Source organism: Glycine soja, chromosome 7 (genome assembly GCF_004193775.1).
Source record: "Glycine soja cultivar W05 chromosome 7, ASM419377v2, whole genome shotgun sequence".
NCBI classification, from domain to species: Eukaryota; Viridiplantae; Streptophyta; class Magnoliopsida; order Fabales; family Fabaceae; genus Glycine; species Glycine soja.
In genome coordinates, this window is record NC_041008.1 from 2,953,128 (window position 1) to 2,972,739 (window position 19,612).

At 34.1% G+C, this 19,612-nt stretch overlaps 2 protein-coding genes across 8 annotated transcripts; both read right to left on the reverse strand.

The window, feature by feature from the left end:
• Positions 1–967: 967 nt before the first annotated feature.
• On the reverse strand, positions 968–11,172 carry LOC114418154 (polyadenylate-binding protein-interacting protein 4-like). Of its 7 annotated transcripts, XM_028383359.1 has the most exons (16): positions 10,936–11,172; positions 8,690–8,850; positions 8,450–8,611; positions 8,145–8,308; positions 7,733–7,923; positions 6,246–6,423; positions 6,085–6,148; positions 5,915–5,991; positions 3,692–3,819; positions 3,475–3,541; positions 3,319–3,352; positions 2,783–3,063; positions 2,480–2,626; positions 1,842–1,937; positions 1,700–1,753; positions 1,100–1,337 (listed from the first exon to the last, which is right to left on the reverse strand). In XM_028383359.1, exons 2-16 carry the CDS (start codon positions 8,820–8,822, stop codon positions 1,308–1,310), a joined length of 1,806 nt encoding a protein of 601 aa, XP_028239160.1. In that variant the 5' UTR covers positions 8,823–8,850; positions 10,936–11,172; the 3' UTR covers positions 1,100–1,307. The 7 variants fall into 7 exon arrangements, with proteins under 7 accessions (XP_028239154.1, XP_028239160.1, XP_028239157.1 ...); XM_028383353.1 differs by having other exon boundaries at positions 968–1,337; positions 5,915–6,148; positions 10,936–11,171; XM_028383356.1 differs by having other exon boundaries at positions 5,915–6,148; positions 8,690–8,845; positions 10,940–11,171.
• Positions 11,173–13,726: 2,554 nt separating this feature from the next.
• LOC114418155 (phospholipid:diacylglycerol acyltransferase 1-like) lies at positions 13,727–18,731 on the reverse strand. Its single transcript, XM_028383360.1, has 6 exons — positions 17,867–18,731; positions 16,641–16,863; positions 16,245–16,528; positions 15,375–15,687; positions 14,976–15,235; positions 13,727–14,525 (listed from the first exon to the last, which is right to left on the reverse strand). Exons 1-6 carry the CDS (start codon positions 18,328–18,330, stop codon positions 14,039–14,041), a joined length of 2,031 nt encoding a protein of 676 aa, XP_028239161.1. The 5' UTR covers positions 18,331–18,731; the 3' UTR covers positions 13,727–14,038.
• Between the last annotated feature and the right edge of the window lie 881 nt (positions 18,732–19,612).

A 19,612-nucleotide genomic window follows, 5' to 3' on the forward strand; every position in this document is an offset into this window, starting at 1 on the left:
AAATGGGGTTAATTTTACAAACTATTTCTCAAAAGAGGTCTCTTTTGAAACTAATTCCAGAGGGGGTCTTTTTTTTAAGGCATTCCGCCAAGGAGGCTGGCGAAACACGATCAGAATGCAACACGTGACAGATTCGCCAATGCCACTAGCAAGATAGGATTCTGCCAGGTTGACTGACGATATAGTTGGTACACGTGACAACAGGTACAATGTATTTTGTCATTACGAATGACGAAATACTTTCGATACAAAAAATTAAAAATTAATTGAACTTGAGACGGTTGTAACCTTTTGATAGAAATGTCTGTTTGAGGCCCATAATATATTAAAATGCTCGAAATTGAAGGAGGAATCCCGTGGCAAATTCCCGAAGGTCAACTCATTTTTCCAAAAATATTTGAATCTTAAATCCTATTTTTGGAAAAATGAGTTAACCAAATCCCCTTTGGGAATTTTTCAGGGGATTCCTCCTTCAATTTCAAGCATTTTAACATATTATGGGTTTCAAACGGATATTCCTATAAAAAAGTTACTACCGTTTCAAGTTCAATTAATTTTTAATTTTACATACTGAAAGTATTTCGCCATTCATAATGGCGAAATACACTGTGTCTACTGCCACATGTACTAGCTATATTGCCAGTCAACCTGGCAGAACCCTGTCTCGCTAGTGGCATTGGCGAATCCGCCACGTGTCACATCCCGATCGTGTTTCGCCAGCCTCCTTGACGAAATGCTTTTAAAAAAAAGACCTCCTCTGGAATTAGTTTCATAAGAGACCCTTTTTGGGAAATAGTTTGTAAAATTAACCCCATTTGATCAATTTGCCAAAGATGTTTTTCCAAACTTCATTTTGCCTCCAAAGTTTGTTTGCAATGGATATCCAAACATGTACTAATTCATCAAACAAATGCACATACAAAATATACATGTATCTAGCTGATAACCTAGTGACGGTAGACATGACTAAAGGTCAAAAGAATGGTAGTAATTAAAGTAGGGAAGATGCAAATTTAAAGTAAATGTTGCATAAGAATAATACTGAGGGGGAAATATCAATCTTACTTAAGCTACAATTACATGACCGAAAACTGAGAAATCCAAAAAGACGTATGAGTGAATATTAGATAAATTAACTTATATCCCATAATAAGCCTGCTTGCCTAGAAATTATCATTTTTTTTTTATGGAAATCCTCCCATAAGCTGAAGATATTCTTGTCATTTGGAACTCTTTAAGTCATCCACTCAGTTCATTCTTTTCAGGCAAAGAGCGAAGTTGCCGAGAATGCATTCGACTATAAGTGGTCAATAATCCCGTCCCTTATATGGCATCTCCTGTAAAAAAATCAAATTCTAAGATTGAGTTCCCAAAATATTGACCATAGAAGCTAACCTGGAAATATACAATGTAGCTAAGTTTGTTCAAGTCCAGATCAAATGCCTAAATGAAGAAAATGTCTAACATCCATGATACATAGGCATATATTAAATTATTGAGATACTGATTTTATCATGTGTCCTCCTCACAATGTTAAAGACAGCAACACAAAGATGCATAAAATTAAAGCATACACAAGTTGAGTCTTCTTCTATCCAGAGTAATGGAAAATGAAAATTAACTAAAATCATTTTTTGAATAAAAACCAGCAAAAAGAATAAAAACTGAAAATTATGAGCATAACATGTAAAGTCCTTACAGGGAGGTAACTTGGCACGTATAAAACTTGCCTAGGATGACCAAGTTGTCCATACTGCAATTAGATTAATAATAATATTAAATAACTTTCAGAAGCATCAATATTCAGAGTCACCAATGAGATATTACAAGTGAAATCCCACCTGTGGTCCATTTGGATGAAAATATGGTTGGGATGGCATTTGTGCCGCTTGTGGATTATATATGACAGGTTGTGGCCCCACAAAAGTAGTTCCAACCTGCAAAACACAAGCAACATAACCAAACAGAAGCAAGTCAGAGGTTACTGGGTACAACATTTAGACCTTACTAATAATTCTACATAGTCTTCTATGGAAAGCTAGGTCAATTTGGCCCTTAACCAAGTTAAATAGTATGGTTTGCTTAAATTTTTCTCACCCAACAGCAAAGATAGTCTCAAAGCATGGTCTACAGAGATATGAAACAAGATAAGCAAGCAATTACTATCTTTCATCTTTTATTACATCCCACAACTCATCAGGAAATTCACACATCCCAGGTTAATATAACATAAGTTGGAGGAAGAAACCAGCCTAATAAAAATTGAAAATTACATTCGAAGCCCCCAATCCATTCAATATCAGTTCAATTCAGCAGACAGAAATATTGTTAGAATTACTGGCAATCAGTATAAATCTTATACAATAATGGCATACAAGAAAACTTTATGAAAGAACAGGGGTGAAAATATGAAAAAGCAAACTACAATAGTATAATTTCCTTGTTGGAGATAGAGAATATCATTCCATTAAATACTTACTCCAATACCCATGGGCATGGCTGGCATATTTGGTACGGTGGGTACGGTAGTCGGGAAATAGAAAGAACCATCAGACACTGGGGAGCGGGGCCTAGCATGTGATTGAGATGGAACAAAACTCTTTGCATTAGGGTTGAGCCTGAACTCCTGACAACAACAAAAGAAAAACAGAAAAGGGAAAGCTCTGAGAAATGCCAGTAATATAAAAAACAAAATTTGTGTCTACCTTAAAATAAAAGGCCATCATTTGTAGGTTCTGTTTCAGTATTTCCTATTTTAAAAGTTAATCTTGTACTTTCCCACCTTGGCATTGGGATTCAGAGTTGATTTTTCCGAAGACATTGAACCAACTGAAGAACTTGGTGATAGACCAGGACCAGAGGTTGCTGCCACATAATCTGAACCCATTGATGTAAAACTACCTAGTCTTCCATGTGAAATTACAGACCTTGTTTCCCCAACTGACCCAGTTTCTTCAGGAGTCGTTGATAAAATATGAGTAGAAGGGGCACAGGAGGCCACATTAGTAGATAACCCCCCTTCATCGGAGCCATCTTTCTTCAACTTAAGTGATGACTGTAAATCTGCACTAAAAATTGCAAATATCAGAGAAATATAATACATAATAAAAGAATCAATCACTGAAATGAAATTTCAACAGCAGGTGAGAGCTTCCATTCAGAACTACTATCAAGTACTGATAGTTAGCTTCAATTCTTCATTTAAAATAAACAGAATAATCACTTAAATGACATTGGTTTAGTTTCATCCACATTAGTTTCAGGCACAATGCTTTAGATATAATCAATTCAGGGAGCTAAGAAAGAAACTCCACAAACCCTCAGATTTTGACAGTTGGACATCCTCGGTTTGCTGCATCAATAAACAGTAAAAAAGAAAGAAAATGAGAAAAATTGAGATTTAAGATTTTATAGCAATTTCGTGTGAAATATTTGAGCAGATACGAGAGTTGTAACTCTGAAATTTCAACTCACTATCCAATTTTCTTCAACAGTATTATCATTGACTCCATGTAGGTTATTAACTGAGTTCTGCTGAATCCTGTCAGTTGGATTTAAGAAGGAATAAGGATGTTGATATTTATGTTTTTATGTTCCAAAGGCCACCCTTGGGCAAAGGGAATACAAATAATTACAATGAAACAAGTAACTATATACAGAAAACTGAGAAAAGCAAAAGGTCAACAACTACCTGCTTTTTCCATCTGAAAATGAGCAACTCTGGGCAGGGAGTTCAGATGCTAACTGCTTAGCATGATAATTAGAACCAGAGCGACATAAATCCACACCAGTACTTGACTGAGATAACTTTGAGTGATCCTGTGCATGAAAGTAAATTAAATATTAAGCTGAATTTAGGAAATAAAGTAATTACTTTATAAGGAAGGAGGGAAGAGAAAGCAAAAGCATGGATAAAAAGGAACTTCTGATTACTTTGATTTGGACACAATTTATAAATTTTGTAATATGCTTTAGATGATAAAGCTGTACTAACTTCAAAAACAGAATGAGACTCAAAACATTTAGCACACTTTCAAGCAGAAATTATTCATGAAAATATCATTAATCTTGAAATTAATCAAATGTTGCCTGCTTACTGGTAATATTTTACCTATACTACAAACACAGGTAGTTTTATCCACTACAGAGTTGCTACATTGAAAACATCAACCCCCCTCCCTTGGGCTGGAATTTAAGATATTAACAAATGCCCAGTTTTGGATTTGGATATACTGAGTTTGTCAAAACCAAAATCCTTAGGTTTGGGGTGGGGTGGGGATGAAAAATCATAAATCATGCGATCGAAATACAACTAGTATTGAAAATATAAAAGGGTATTTGAACATAGAAAATACAATAATTCAAGTAATTAAAACATGTAATAATACCACTAAAAATCAAGTAAGAATTTAGGTATTTATTTCATAATTATCGCATTGTATTACTAAAATTTACATTCAATAGTGATTATGGAAAGGAAGAAAAAAGCGGTAGAAAGAGAACATGAAAAGAGATTGAATTCAGTGTTATCAATGGTGAAATCTGGTGGAAAGCCAAAATTCCACCGTATAAACACGCTGTGGGCCTCCCTTCAGGCTTTCAGAAATTGCCTATGGCAGTTAGCAAAAAGTCTGCCACGTCTTTCTGCCATGGTGCCACCATTTAACAACAATGATTGATTTCAAATGATGGCCCAGAACAAACCCAGTTCATGGGTTTAAGAAACCAAAAAAGAAAAAGAAAGAAACAAGACCCACACCATAGGGATCTGTGATCCAAGAGAGAGAGGGAAGTTGAGAGCTAAGAGACAGAGAGGTCAGGGTGTTTGAGAGAGAGAAGACTATAAGAAGAAGGTTGAGTGATTCAGAGAGGTCAAAACGAAAGAGATTTAGGGATTCCAGATCTCTCAAATGGAAGCTGTGGGTTTTTCAACCCATCACAGCAAGGCTTGTTTTGGCAAGTTTACCAGGGTTGCCATCCTGATCTTTCAGTTTTAACAATCCTCAATACAACCAGGATCATGTGATCCTCCAAGTAAAGACACAATATTGAGAACACTAGGATACTGTTAAACGGTGTCCCAGCCTTAAAACCAGGGTGGGTTTCCAAGTGTATGTATAGGTTGTATCATGTAAATGTGGTGATTAAGAAAACTATATCTTTTTATTTATTATAATAGTGAGACACATGGTTTTCAGCATACACATTTCTTCTCTCTATCACTCTCAACATTCTACATGAGTTCTCGCTTGTGCTAGAAGAGGGATTATAATGATAGCCCTCATAAATAGAATGAGTACTTCTGGATGGAAAACTAAACTAAAAGCACTGAGAAGCAAATGCCTTCCAGTTTTCTCACTTATAACTTGAAGTCCAGGAGGGGAAAAAAATAGAGTTAAAATATTATAAAAAAACTATGACACAGTTAGCCTCCCAAACAGCTAACACATCTTCCCATTATAAAAATGTCTGCCAGTTGTCTCAATCGTAATTTGAAGTCCAGGAGGGGAAAAATTAGAGTTCAATTAAATATTATAAAAAACCCATTAAACAGATATATCATTGACTCGTTCAAAAAAGAAATCATTGACCCAGCAACATGATTAGCCTCCCAAACAGCTAACACGCCTTCCCATTATAACGCTCATACTCTAACTAATAATAATTTCAAATTGCAGAATCACAAAATTGAAGTAGAGTATTGAGACAACAGTACAGAGTGGTGCCCTCATGTAGCTGAAAATGCCACATGCCAGCAGATCCAAAAGAAATTATTTACTAAAAATAAGTAATGCATAAACACATTATGGTAGTATTTTGTCACAAGAAAGGACAAGCAAGTGACATGCAAAGTGACAAATGATATAGACTTAATAAACCACAACAATTATCAAATAACCGGTTGAGGAGGTACCACAGAGGAGAAATTTGACCATGTTTGAGCTCCATTACTGCCTTTCTGACCTCTTGCTTCAACTGGTCTCTTATTGACTAAATCATAAATATTATCAAATGTTTCAGAATTGTGTGAATCCAAGAGCTTGTCCTCATTTTCATCATATTCACTATCATCAACACCTTTACCCCTATAGACTGAAGAGAATCTGGTTTCTTCATCAATATCAAAGTTATGGTAAAGGCCTCTTTCCTGTTGAGAAAAACAGTTTGAGGAATTCAAATAGACGATTAAATAAAAAGTTACAGAAATTCACAAAGGGAGAAAAAGCCATTGAAGCTACACTAACCTCTGCTAGATGAAGATCTTGTGTTTCCTCACCCTCAATTTCTCTTGCTATTCTTAAAGCTTGCTTTTCCAACTCTCTTGTCTTGGGCCCTTTTTCGAGCTTTGTTGTATAGAAATCCTCATTGAATGTGCTTTTTACACCGAACAACATTTCATTTGTTTCAAACTGATCCCATCCCCTAGAAAAATACAAAAATAATTGTCAACGTAAAACAAAACAGAGGAACTATTAAGAATTGCAATAAGAAACAATGACAAAAACCTGGATATAAATAATGGTAGTAGCAATGTCATATGCTCAATTAAGCCTCATCTTAATAAGTAAATACCTAGCACAAAATCCCCTATTTCCTTTTTGCTATGTCAGAATAATTCACAACCAGATTTTATGCCAACATTCTTTCAATAATTCCACAAGGAGCATTTCTTAGCTTCCGTAATGGCTCCTAGACTTCAGCACTGAGAATAGAATTGAGAGACGACAAGAAAACAACTGATCCATTTTTTACTTTTTCTTGGCAAGTAATCTTAATGTATTAGAAGGCTTCAAGGAGGAACTGTTCAACTACATGACAGAAATGAAAGCAATGTCACCCAAGTAAAAAGGAGAAAAATAGAAAACCTAGGAAACATGTATAAATAAAAAAATAAAATTATTAAGCTCCTCCCAAGAATTATATTCATCATCACAAAGAAAAATTATTTATTACTTTCCTTCACTTGTTACAGCAACATCCCAAAGGCATTTCTGATTTCACCAAAGATCTCATCCTAGCTATTATCCTAGTCCAGTAATCCATAAGTCTATTATCATCCTCTAAAGAGAGATTAGTCATGTTTTACTGAAGTCATTACTCAAGGGAAAACTTCACTGAAAAAGAGGTCCCAAGCAAAAAGATTTTAGAATCACAGCGAAATGAAATGCTCCCTAACAAAAAACCTAGTTCCAAAAAGTCACAGAGATGAACAAGAAATATGTGATAAGAAAGTAAACGAAACAGGTAAGTAAATATACAGAATCATTGTCCATTTGTCCACGGGCAATTCTACTCTATTACGACTAATGAAACACCACTATACAGGGGGTATGACTTTCTTGATGCCCAGTTTCAATTTTTCCACTATACACAATATCCCCCATGTTTATAGTTTTAAAATGGAGGAGAAAGATCTCTTATAGAAGATGGGGGAAAGATATCATTGAAACATCTATTATTTGTGTCTTACATCATTTTTTTAATAAACTTCCAATGTAAACAAGACAAGGTTCATACTATAGTTTCTCAGCCAATGTCCAAGTTAAAAGATAACAAAAGAGACAGATAGGCATGCATCTGGGTGTCAAGGCTTCAAGAAAAGAAAAAAATTATATTTCTAAAAAATGCAGCCTAGTGCTATAAAGCTTGTGCTATGATTGGGGTCCACTAAAACAATCCTATCATTCATGAAAGAAAAATTTTAGGAATAACAAGAGAAGTATAAAACCACCTATTCCAAGGGCCATCAAAGATATTTTCCAGTTCAGGGCATTGTGGATCATCTTCATCAGGTACCCATCGCTGTAATTCTCTCCCTGTCTCGACATGACAGGATTGAGATATTACTGAATCAACCATGATCTCCTGATGCATATCATAGTGAGATTCACTAGGTAGGCCATCTCTAGAAACAGCAACATCCTGTCAAAATGATGCATAAAAAATATCATCAGGAAACAAATTAACAGTGTTTTCAATGCAATATCACCTACTCCTAAACTAAAACTTTGCCAACACCATTCATTACTATACATCATCTTTTTTTGTTTGTTTGTTTGATTTTAAACAACACAGTAGAATTTCAAGTGGAATTACTATCATGATTTTCCCAGTACAATGCAGATAAATGAAAAGTAGCAAACCTTTGCAATAACTTGTACAAGGTCGTTGGCAGGTATAATTAAAGTCTTAAAAGGAGCTTTACTGACAAATTCTACACCAGATTCTTTTCCTTGCAAAGCAGCATCCTTTGTTAAGTGAGCCATTTTCAAAATGATTCCTAAAAGAACAGTAATGATGACATAAGCTGTAAAAAATGTCAAACTCTCTATGATCCATAAATATAATAATGAAAACTGGAAGCTGGAATCAATTGAGAACTACAATACAAAAAATGTTATTCCCCTCAATATCATCAAATCAATAACACAAGCATAACAGAACATACCAAAATCTTTGCCAGAATTTGTTGCATGAAATATTCCAGAGTATATAGATCCATTTTTCACCTGGACTTCCACATGCTGCCCAATAAGGCATGTTTTTAAATATACTAATCGATCATGTGAAGGACTCCCATAACTACCACCTTTATTGCCAGTCACTACACCTGTAATAATAAATATCAGCAAAGCCGTAAAGGAAAATAGAAAATAATAAATAAGTCAGATCTGAAGTTCATCTGTACTTGCTAATCTGCTGCTGGCATTTGACTTTCCAGACGGGATCTTATTATCAGACTTAGTTGCCCCTTCTTTTTCAGATTTCCAACAACCATATCCATTAGATGATTTAGGCTGTCCAACTTGTTGCAAATTCATCCTCACCCACAGCCCTTGCCCCACTAACCTAAAACACATAGAAAGTCAATTTACAAGATTTCATTCTATAAAAGATGGCAAAGAAAGGGTATATACATATATACTCATAAAAGAATAATCTCCAAAGACTTTATTAAATATTACGGGAAAAGAAGCATATCAAATGAAATAACCTCAAAGGATCTATGAAACCCAGATACTTTATATGAAACAAGTACAATACGACACCTTCAAAATTCAAGATATAATACAGCCTAAATACGTTAACATGAATTAAAAAAATAATACTTTACACAAATGCACAATATTGTTGAAGAGATATGGGTCATTTTTCATTGATACATGATTATATCAGGGGATGATAGTCACAATTTGCAAAACAGAAAACAAAAGATACTAGTAAGTATCATACGAATAAAACAAAAACAGTTACATATCATTCCCTTGCCCATATCACAATATCTTCCCTCCCCTATAAACATGGCATATGAATTTCATATTTTTTTTCCAATATATGTTAGAATATCACAAAAGCATCATTAGTCTTATTCAAAGAAGTCTTTACTTTGTATTTGTCTATTTTTACTATAGCTTTAAGAATACAAAGAAAAGGATCGACTAATATGTAATTTTAGTCCAATTAAAGTAATGACTTGTATACCATGTAAAAAACTTCGTACCCCATTGCCCAGAGGCTCTTCGCTATGCGAAGGTATGGGGGAGGGATGTTGTACGCAGCCTTACCCTTGCATATGCAAAGAGGCTGTTTCCGGATTCGAACCCATGACCAACAAGTCACCAAGGCACAACTTTACCGCTGCACCAGGGCTCGCCCTCGACTTGTATACCATGTATTAGTCAATAATTTTTTTAAAAAATATATTCTAGAAAATTAGAAGATACTCCTTTGGATACATATCTAGCAGAGTATAGCAGTCGTAGGCATGTTGATATTGGATATCAGTACAACACTGAAAATATTCCATTTTTGGAATATGTGGGTTTCACAACAAATGATTCTACTATTTGTCTATCCACAGTCAACATTCATGTAGTGACAGACTGGCTATATTTGGTCAAGAGTCAAGAATTGTATAGTCTATGATATAAGAGGCATGAGAGGTGTGCTAGCAACACATTCTCTAACATATTCTTTCTAACACTCTATTATTGGTTAAAATTTATTCAGAACTACAAAACCATGAATGCAGCTCATTAAATAAGAAGTTGGACCTGCAAATTTTGGTGATTTCAAATAAATTTCAACCAATAATAGAGTTTTGCTATCATTTCTCTATGAGACAAATATCTGAAAAGGACTAGCATCAAGTACTTTTACATTCAAGATTCTTAAAAAGATCTTAAACTGTATTCCAGAGGAATTTATTAAGTCTTAGGGAGGTAACTATTAAGGTTTAAAAAGTCAAGTTTCTATTCCCTCCAGTCTCTTGTTTACTTCCTCAGACTTGCTGTTCAGTTCTCATTCTCCTCTTCCTATCTGCAACATCAAATTCTTCCCCGTCTTCATAAGCAACAGAACCAACATCCCCAAAATCTTTCAAGGCAGCAAAAGAACCGTATTTGTATTAATCCAAATCATCCAAAGTCCCACTCACATTGAACACACGATTTCATTCCTCCCATTCCAAACCCCTTTTACTTTGTTACTACTCAATCTAGTCCCAGCAAAATCAACCTTCGAAACACACAAACCCATTCCCCCATTTCTAAATCTAAAATAAAGCATGGAAATTAGAACCTCAATGCCCTCAATATATATCACCCACAACCAGCAACAAGGTCTTCAAAATTTCAAAAACCACCACCAACAGTTGACTACAAAGCCAAGGGTAGCAGAGAAATACTACATAAACCTTCAAGGATAAAATTCTATTGCCATCATTTCTTCTTCTTGGTGAAGTCGTGTTTTCACTTTTCCTCTAGCTTGATCAATTTCTCACTCCTCTCCCTCATCAATCAAAAACTAATTAATCAATTAAATTTTCAACCCGTGCATTGAGGAACAACGAATGCACGATGCTACCGTGGCTTGATTTTTGAAATTGAATTTATAGATGAAATAAACGGGAATTGGAAAAAGAGAAAAGGATACCTACGATCAGAATAGGAATCGCGTCGAAGGGTGTGGAGTGGGGTTAGGGATGAAAAAGACGGAGGCACCAATTGCAACGACCGATAAAGAATCAGAATCACAGTGCTTCTTCTTCGGTTTTCAAAGGCCAACAAAATTGAATGAAAAGGATCCACAACGCTTGAAAGAACTTAACAATTAACACACTCAATTTTTTAATTTTTTTTCTGAGCATGAAAAATTAACGATTAGAGATAATTGTAAATTCTGATCATTAATTGTTTCTTAAAACCGATAATTTATTAGGAGTTTAAGTTATATAAGAAATTGTCCCAAAAACAAAATAGTGACTCTGAAATGAAAATCTAGGATTCGAATCCTAATTATTTGTTAAGAAATATAAACTGTTATCATGATTATAGAATTCATGTTAAGTTGCTATTTAACGTATTTGTGTATCAAAAGATTCGAACTCAACAACTTTGTATCTCAATGTTAATTTTTTAAAAGAGTAGATCTATACTCTCTTACAATTTTTTTATTGTATTATATAAAAAAGAATATTAAATAAAAATAAATACATTTAATATATATTTATTATATAAAAGAGGTAGGAAGATTAATAAGAGAATGTTATGGGAAAAAAAATTAAAACTATTCAATAGTTTACTAGTTTCGGGATAAACTAAAATTTTGGATTTTCATTTTTGTCTCTATGTTTAAAAAAACGTTATGCATTTTAGTTTTGACATAAAAATGTTTACAAATTAGTCTTTAATCGTTTTTCAATGTTATAATAGTATTAGTGTACCTTTTTATAAAGACTTAAGGGTAGAGATCCAGAAGATCATGATAGAAGAACTACTTTATTTTGTACAAAGATTGAAACGAAAAATAGTATTAAAAAGGAATAAATTTAACACTATTAAATCATTAACAAATGATAAAGACTGCCTAATGAAAAATATAAAATAAACAATTTAACAAATGATAAATAAAACACTAAATAACGTTAAATATAAAATATTTTTTCACGTAAACGAAACAGTAAATTACGTTAAATATAATAACCAGTTTTTTAAAAAACTTAACCATAGTTTCTTCAAATGACTAACGGAAATTTATCTCGATCACTGACTTTAAGTTATGCAAATATTAATTAAAATTGATTTGAAATTATAACTCCTATGTTTAAGTTACGCAAATAATTAGAGCGTTAAAATCTAATTTTAAGTTGAATCCCTTTTTTATATCTTTATACTTCTAATTAAGAATAGTCATAGATAAAATTACATCAAATTTATGTAAAATGAAAATTTAATTCACACGATAACAACAATGGCATAAAGTTGGTGGTGAAGGCGATGTCATGAGTTACGAGTCATGGGTGACAGGGTGATAGCATTTGTGTGCATGATGAGGTGGCGACAACAAGATAAAAATCAAGACGGTGACAATAATGCAGAATTGCAGATAACTTGAGAGTGATTACATCAAGTTTTTTTTTCTTTGGTAATTATAATTTAGAGGGAGGGATGGTATTTCAAATCAAGTTATGACTGAGCACTAACTATTTCTCTAAAAAAAACTTTAATTAGTATTTACTATATAATGACAGATAAATCATAAATCATTAATCACTTTATAATTCATCTACTAACAACAATTTCCAGAAAATATTACATGTTTGAGCTAAACTATTTTGTGATAGAAAATATTAAGTTAAAAGTTAACTTTTTAAAATATTAAAAAAATAATCTAAATCTCACATCAATAAAATATAGTGTTAAGATAAAGTATATAATTGAAAAACAACTCTTACTTTACAAACAAATTTTGTAAGATTAAGTTAAATTTAAACCTACATTTTTAAGATTAGATGATACATTATATCTTAAAAACATAAAGAAAGTTCACTCCAGCATAGGCGTGGGTAAGCGAGTCAGTTCGTCCCGCGTAAAATTCATCCGTGTAAGCCTGCATTGACAACTAATCGAATCAGCTTGTCTCGTACTCTTACACAAACTTAATCTATTGGTTCACCCTAGCCTCTTGGTATGCAAGCCTAGTAGTTTTATTTAAAAAAAAAAACATTATAATTTCAAAATAGATATATTTTTTTTCTCTTAAAAAATAGTCAATTACACTCATTTATATATATTTTTTAAAAAGTCTTAATAAATACTTAATTACAAAAGTTTTAACACAACCAAATAAATTTTCAACATAAATACAAAGAAATTTTAGATTGAACTTTTAAGATTAATTGGATTTAGATTGAGCTTAATTTGTGATTGCGGGTTTGTAGGTCAATCCACAGACCCCGCGATCCAAACCCGCACAGCCCCAAATTATGCATGACAAACCTAAAATCATGTATAATTATAGATTTTGTAAGAAAATTGGTTCATGGCCCATGGGCCTTATGGGCCAATCCGTGGACCTGAGTTTGTTTACCCACCCTATTCCAACATTTCTATAATTGTGTTAAAAATCTCTCACCACTTTTCTAATTCTAAATTAGTGTGTATCAAACTCTATTTTAGATCAATTTCTTCATAAACATTTATAGTAAAATAATTTTTTTTTATAAGCTAAAATCAATTTATATGCATAAGATATTTTATATAAACTCTCATTTAATCTTTTTTAAAGTTGATTTTAATTTATGCATGCGATAATTTTACTTTATCACAGAAGATTATATCATTTTTTTATAAGTGTTTATGAAATTTTTCATCTAAACATAGTCACATAATGACAAAATGAAAAGACCACCTACCTACACATGCTTTAAGTTGTACCTCGGCTATATCGTAACTAACCAGCTGAACTTATTAAGAATAATGCCCCTGGCCAGGTTGCTCAGAGATGACAAATCAAATCCTTACTTTAATAACAAAAATGTTCAATACAAGCTCTTACAATATAACCAATTCGCATAGTTCACCCCTCCATGGAACTGGAATTTGATCAGCAGAACCAGCAATTCTAATAAGTGCAACTTACAGAACTCTGGTGGCAGTGAAAATATACTGCAAAAATTATATATAGCCTGATCTGATCCTTAAAGGGGTTCAAGAGAAGTGTCTGAGTGGAACTGTGGAAGTGCATTGGGCTTCATTCATAGGGGTAACTTGATTTTCTCAGACCACTTGAAGATATCAGAATACACTTTATCACCTCCTAGATCTTCTCCTTTGGCTCCAGCAGCCACTCTTATAACATCCTCAATCAATGCAAAATTTCCCATGATGTCAACGTGAGCACCACTTTGTGTGCCCCTTCCCTCTAGAAGGTTGGCTGGAGGAGAATGATCATATTCTCTAACGTAGGTGCGGATACCGGATGGGTTGAATCTTGTTTTTCCGCGCCAACCTTTAGCACACATGAAGCCTGAACTTAGAACCGGCACAGTCTCATCCCCATCAACAGTGTAGACTCCACCTTGCAGACAGCTATCTTCATCGCTACCACCATCTTGTGTGGTGTCAATTTCAAAAGGAATGTAACACTCGGCAAAGGGAGTTAACTTGTAAATATAAGATCTTTCAGTAGGTAAGCCAACTCCATACATAGAGAAGATTTCCATATCAGGAGCATTTGGTAATCTGCAGTTATTTTAGAGTAGCAAAAGTAAGGAACCAAATAGAGTACACAGAATGAGCAACTATAAAATACAACATAAGAGAAGTGATCAATAGTTCAATACATTGTTAACCAATATACCAGCTCTAGAATTCCACATTGAAGGAGCTAAACTATTTTGGAGCACTTCCACCAAGCATCACATTCAGAAATGTGTAACAAGAGTAATTGTTCAAAGGGCTAAACTTAGATGCAGTTCCATAAGTGTTTTGGGAGTTATTTTCCAATCAGAATGGGAGTTTCACCTCAGTAATCCACATAGACATTTAATCAAAACCTTTCTTATGCAGATTACAGAGGTCAAACTTCAATTTTGATTGGAGAACAACACCAAAAGCCCATATGGAACTTGCTTGTAAATTTTCCCCTTAATCAAATAAACTGACATAAGCAAGTAACCAAAAATTGCTTACTTTGTTTCCAAGGGGTTTGACCAATACTTGTAGTGATTATATTTAGGGTCATCCAAATTGTCAGCAATTCCATAAGAGAAATGAGCACTACCACGAGCCATCATCTTTGGAGCAACAAATTGAAGGAGGTCAACGACTGAGCCAGCTGTGTAAACTTTATGTTCAGCAACTGCTCTCACTCCTTCAAATCCCATTTCATGGTATTCAGTCCACACATCACGACAAGTGGTATTTGCAATACTGCGACCCTTGATAGCACCCTGTTAACATGAAACTCAGTACAAGCTAAAAAGTATAAACATAATGGATTCAAAAAAACTGAATAATATATTTGGTAAAAGAAGGAACAAGCATACGATACTAGAGCAATTTCAAGATTCATTGTTAAAATAGGCTCACCCGGAAGTCAGTCATCTGAATCTCAGGGGAGTGTGCCTCAGCCACATCTCTGCCAAATGATATCATTCTTCCATAGTTGACAAAATTTGTTTGATTTGTTTCGTGGTCTTTCAACTGAGTATTGTTATTGCTGTGCTTTCTCTGGCTAGGGTGATAGCCTTCTTCTGGTGACCAATCAAGACCACCCCATATAGTATCTCCTCCTCTTGGTATCATTGACATTGTTGAGTCCCAAGTACGGGTCATCTTCATTACATGTTGCAATGTTTGAATGCGAAACAGATCGTTATCTAAAAATCCTGGAGCTATTGTCCTTGATATATGACAAGAAAGAACCAAGTTTAGTTTAAGTATAAGATATTGAACAGTTGGCTGAACAAAAAAAACACTGCTATAGCATTAGTGCCAGATGCAATTTGAATTTGCTTTCTGTAATGCAGATAAATAGTAGGTGAAGCAAAAAATGTTGGACAAGATTATTTACTTCGCAAAATCTTTAATAAAGTAAGAAATTTTAAGTAGAAGAAATATCTTAAAAGGTATTATAATAAAGCAAAGACTATTAAAACAATTGGAGCAAACAAGTAGTATAGTACAAAGTGATTTGACATAAATTTATTTTTGAGTAAATAGTTTATGCACTAATAGCCTAAAGGATACACATATATAGTAGGTTTGTTAACTTTTATGATAATTATCTTAAAAGTCATACCAACAATGATTTCTGATTAAATTGACAGTGTAATATTTTTTACACGGTCAGTGCATAAAATTAAACTTTCTTTTTAATATAATATTGTTGAATCAGGCTAAACACATTAAGTAATCACTAATTATCCAGTCATTAACATGACCAATAAGTAAAATTACCTAGCAACAGCAATATCCCGGGCCTCAGCTGAGAAAAGCCCTGCTATAGCCTTGGGAACACCTAAAAATGGTCCACCAATGTTTACAACTGCCTTTATATATGTGGAGCACCAATCTGGTCCTCCTCCACCACCAGTTGGAGCTGGTGCTTCAACCCACTTCATAAAATGAAGAAAGTACAAGACCCCCATTGAATGTGGAATAATAACTGCCTTATTTCCACCATTAGTAGCAACCATAAGTTCTATGTTGCTTTTTATCCGACTTAGTGTTTGATCCCTCACCTGATCAATTAATTTAACAATTAAAACGAAAGAAAAAAAGATTCAGCAATTGTTTAACAAATATATATACTACTATTTGAACTCTAGGTAAAATCAGTTAAAGAATGTATACCTCAGTGTTCTGAAATGCTATTCTCCAATCATATGCAGCCATGTACATAGTTTTTTCTTCATAACCAATGCGTGCCAAGTTAGCAATTAGCACTGCCCATACAAAGTATCCTGCAGCAAAGTAATCAGCAGCTACAAGTCCAGAGACAGGCCTAACTCTTATCCCTGGTGGATCCAATCCTGTTTCATTGTCCAGTGACATGTGATCCACCCAGCATGAAGGTCTGTAAAACATTCATCAAGAAACAACACATAAATCCTTATCCCAACATTTCTAGGCCTTTGGGAACGTAGCTACAGGTATCACAAGCATAGGTTAAGATTGCAAGTAGTAAAAAGAACAACTCAGGGTAAGTGAGAAGTGGCATCTCAAAGAATTCAGCAGTGCCTATGGTCACACCAAAGCAACAAGAATGGCAGTCCAATGCATGAGGTTCCTGCCTAAGGAGAGGCTGTTTCCAGGATCTGAACCCATTACCTCCAAGTCACAAGGCAACCTAAGGCTTGACATTTCCAAAAACCTAAGTGATGGTGAAAAATCTTATACACCTTATCATACGGTGCTTAGGATAATCATTTCTATTTCCAAAGCTATCTTCTCTTTTATGTATAAATTCGATACATTAATTAACTCGGGTAAGAAAAAATGAAAAGTGCTTCGTTGTGATATGGACGAATTAAAGGTCCACAGTAAAACAATGATCAGACCACACACTATTCAGATGAAGACAAATTCTGAGAACAAACTTTCTTACGACAAGTTAATTCAAACAGCAACAAACGCACACCAACACTATAAAACACTTACCTAGTAGAATGACAAAAAAAGCCACATCCAAACATCACCATCAAATCAAATTAAGATAATCAATAAGAGTAACTAGTCTATCCACTAACCGTGTAAAGGGGTTTTACATTGTCATCCAATCCAAACTATCATATATAGTAAGTTTGTTTGACTCAATAACTACCGTAAAAGTCATACCAACTATGGTTTCTGATTGATTGATAGTGTAAATGTTTTTCACAATAGAAATTAAACTCAATGAACAAAACAAGCAAGAGCTTTCATCATTATCAACCAAAAACAGAAAAACAACATACCAACACCATAAACCACTTACCTAGTAGCATGACAAAAACAAGCCTTATGCAAACATCAGCATCAAATCAAAATTAAGGCAACAAACAAAAACAAGCACAAGCAAGATTGTTGGTAGTTGATACCTTTTATAAACTTCTCCGAAGGTACCACCCCATAAGCGTTTCCTGAACAACCCCTCAGCACACAGGTGACCCTCCCACAGTTCAAGCCCCCCAGTGACAATCCCGGGCACAAAAACCACAGGGTGCTTCACCTTGAGTCCTTCCTTCTTGAGTTTGAGGCCCGGTGGGTCCGGCATGGGCCCAGTGAAGGCCTCGGTCACATACTGAGGAATCGAAGAAGGCATCATCTGATACAGAAACAGAAGAAACCACCACAATGTGCAAATGCACCCCACCCACCAACAACAGCTATCGAAGCATGACCATTTGTTCTTCTTCTTCTCCCCCACCTCATCTCTCTTCTTCTTATTCTTCTTATTATTCTTATCATCTTCTGTCTCGTCTTCGCTTAAAACCTTTGGCTCCGAACTCGGGCTCGGACCCTTTTCCGGTTCCGACCCTTTTCTCCGTCGAAGCAAAGACATAATATTCTAGGATGCGTTACAAGCTTCAAACCTCAATTTCCTCGAGAGTTTCCGTTCACTTGTGCCCCATATGATTATAAACAGATGGGGTTACGTTATTTTCCTCAAAGATTGCAGATTTATACAGAAATGAAAAGCCCGCGAATCAAAATCGCATTGGGTAGCTCGGTGAGCTCAGAATGGCAAAAAAAAGGTGGTTTTTTTCTGAAGATGATGACTATTGGTTATAGCATCTGTGAACCACTGAACGGAAACTGATCCGGAATCTCTTTCCTCTGATTTTTTCGAGAAACAAGGAGAAACTTATCAACAATTTTGGAAGGTGCGGTTATTGGATTGGATGTGTGTTTCTGAGTGATGGTGGGTCTGAGAATGAGTTAAACGAAAAACGAATTTGACAACGTGGTTCAATTTAATTGGTTTGGTTAATGATAACTGTACTCCTCCCAGTGTCAATTATTTGTGTCCGCATTAAAACATTGTCATGGAAAGACAAAGAGCTACTAGATGCGGTTAGAACTTTGAATTTAAGAGAAAAAAAATTGGTGAAGAAATAATTGTTTATTTTTATTAATTTTAAAAAATTGAAAAATAATTCTTAAACATATTTTGTCTTAAAAAAATTGTAGTCTTTTGTCATTATATTTTTTTATATAAGTTTTAAAAGGTAAATATAAGAAATTAATTTCATATTTAAATCGAATATGAGAATATTTGTGTTTTTCTGAATAACATCACGTGTTTTGAGTGAAAAAGACCTTATGTACATTAGCGGCAAAAATATCAGTCTCTCCCCATCTTTTATTTTTTGAATAGAATATTAAATCTTATATATATTGTAACAGTTTTTTTATTATGTATTCATGTATATATTAATTTTAGTTTATTAATTTAATTTAATTTTTAGTTTATTAAAGACAGAGATGAGAAAGTGAGGAAAAAAACAGAGGTGAGTGGTTTTTTTAAGAGATCTGTTAAAACTTAAAACTGTTATCGATAATTAATTACGTTAAAATCTGAGGTATAGTTTTTTTCTTAGTGGGTCACTGGGTCTCACTTATTTATTTTTAATAATAGACGCAAACTTTGAACGTAATAATGTAATGGTAAACTTTAACGTGGAAAGATTCCATTTTTCTTTTAAGTTGCTTAATGAAACTATTGGTCTAAAATATTTAATTTGCCATTCTTCAATTAATTAATGGTGAGAATGATCTATGGCATTCAATTCCCTCTATAATGTTTATAGTACTTTCTATATTTATAACCATGGTTTCGCCCA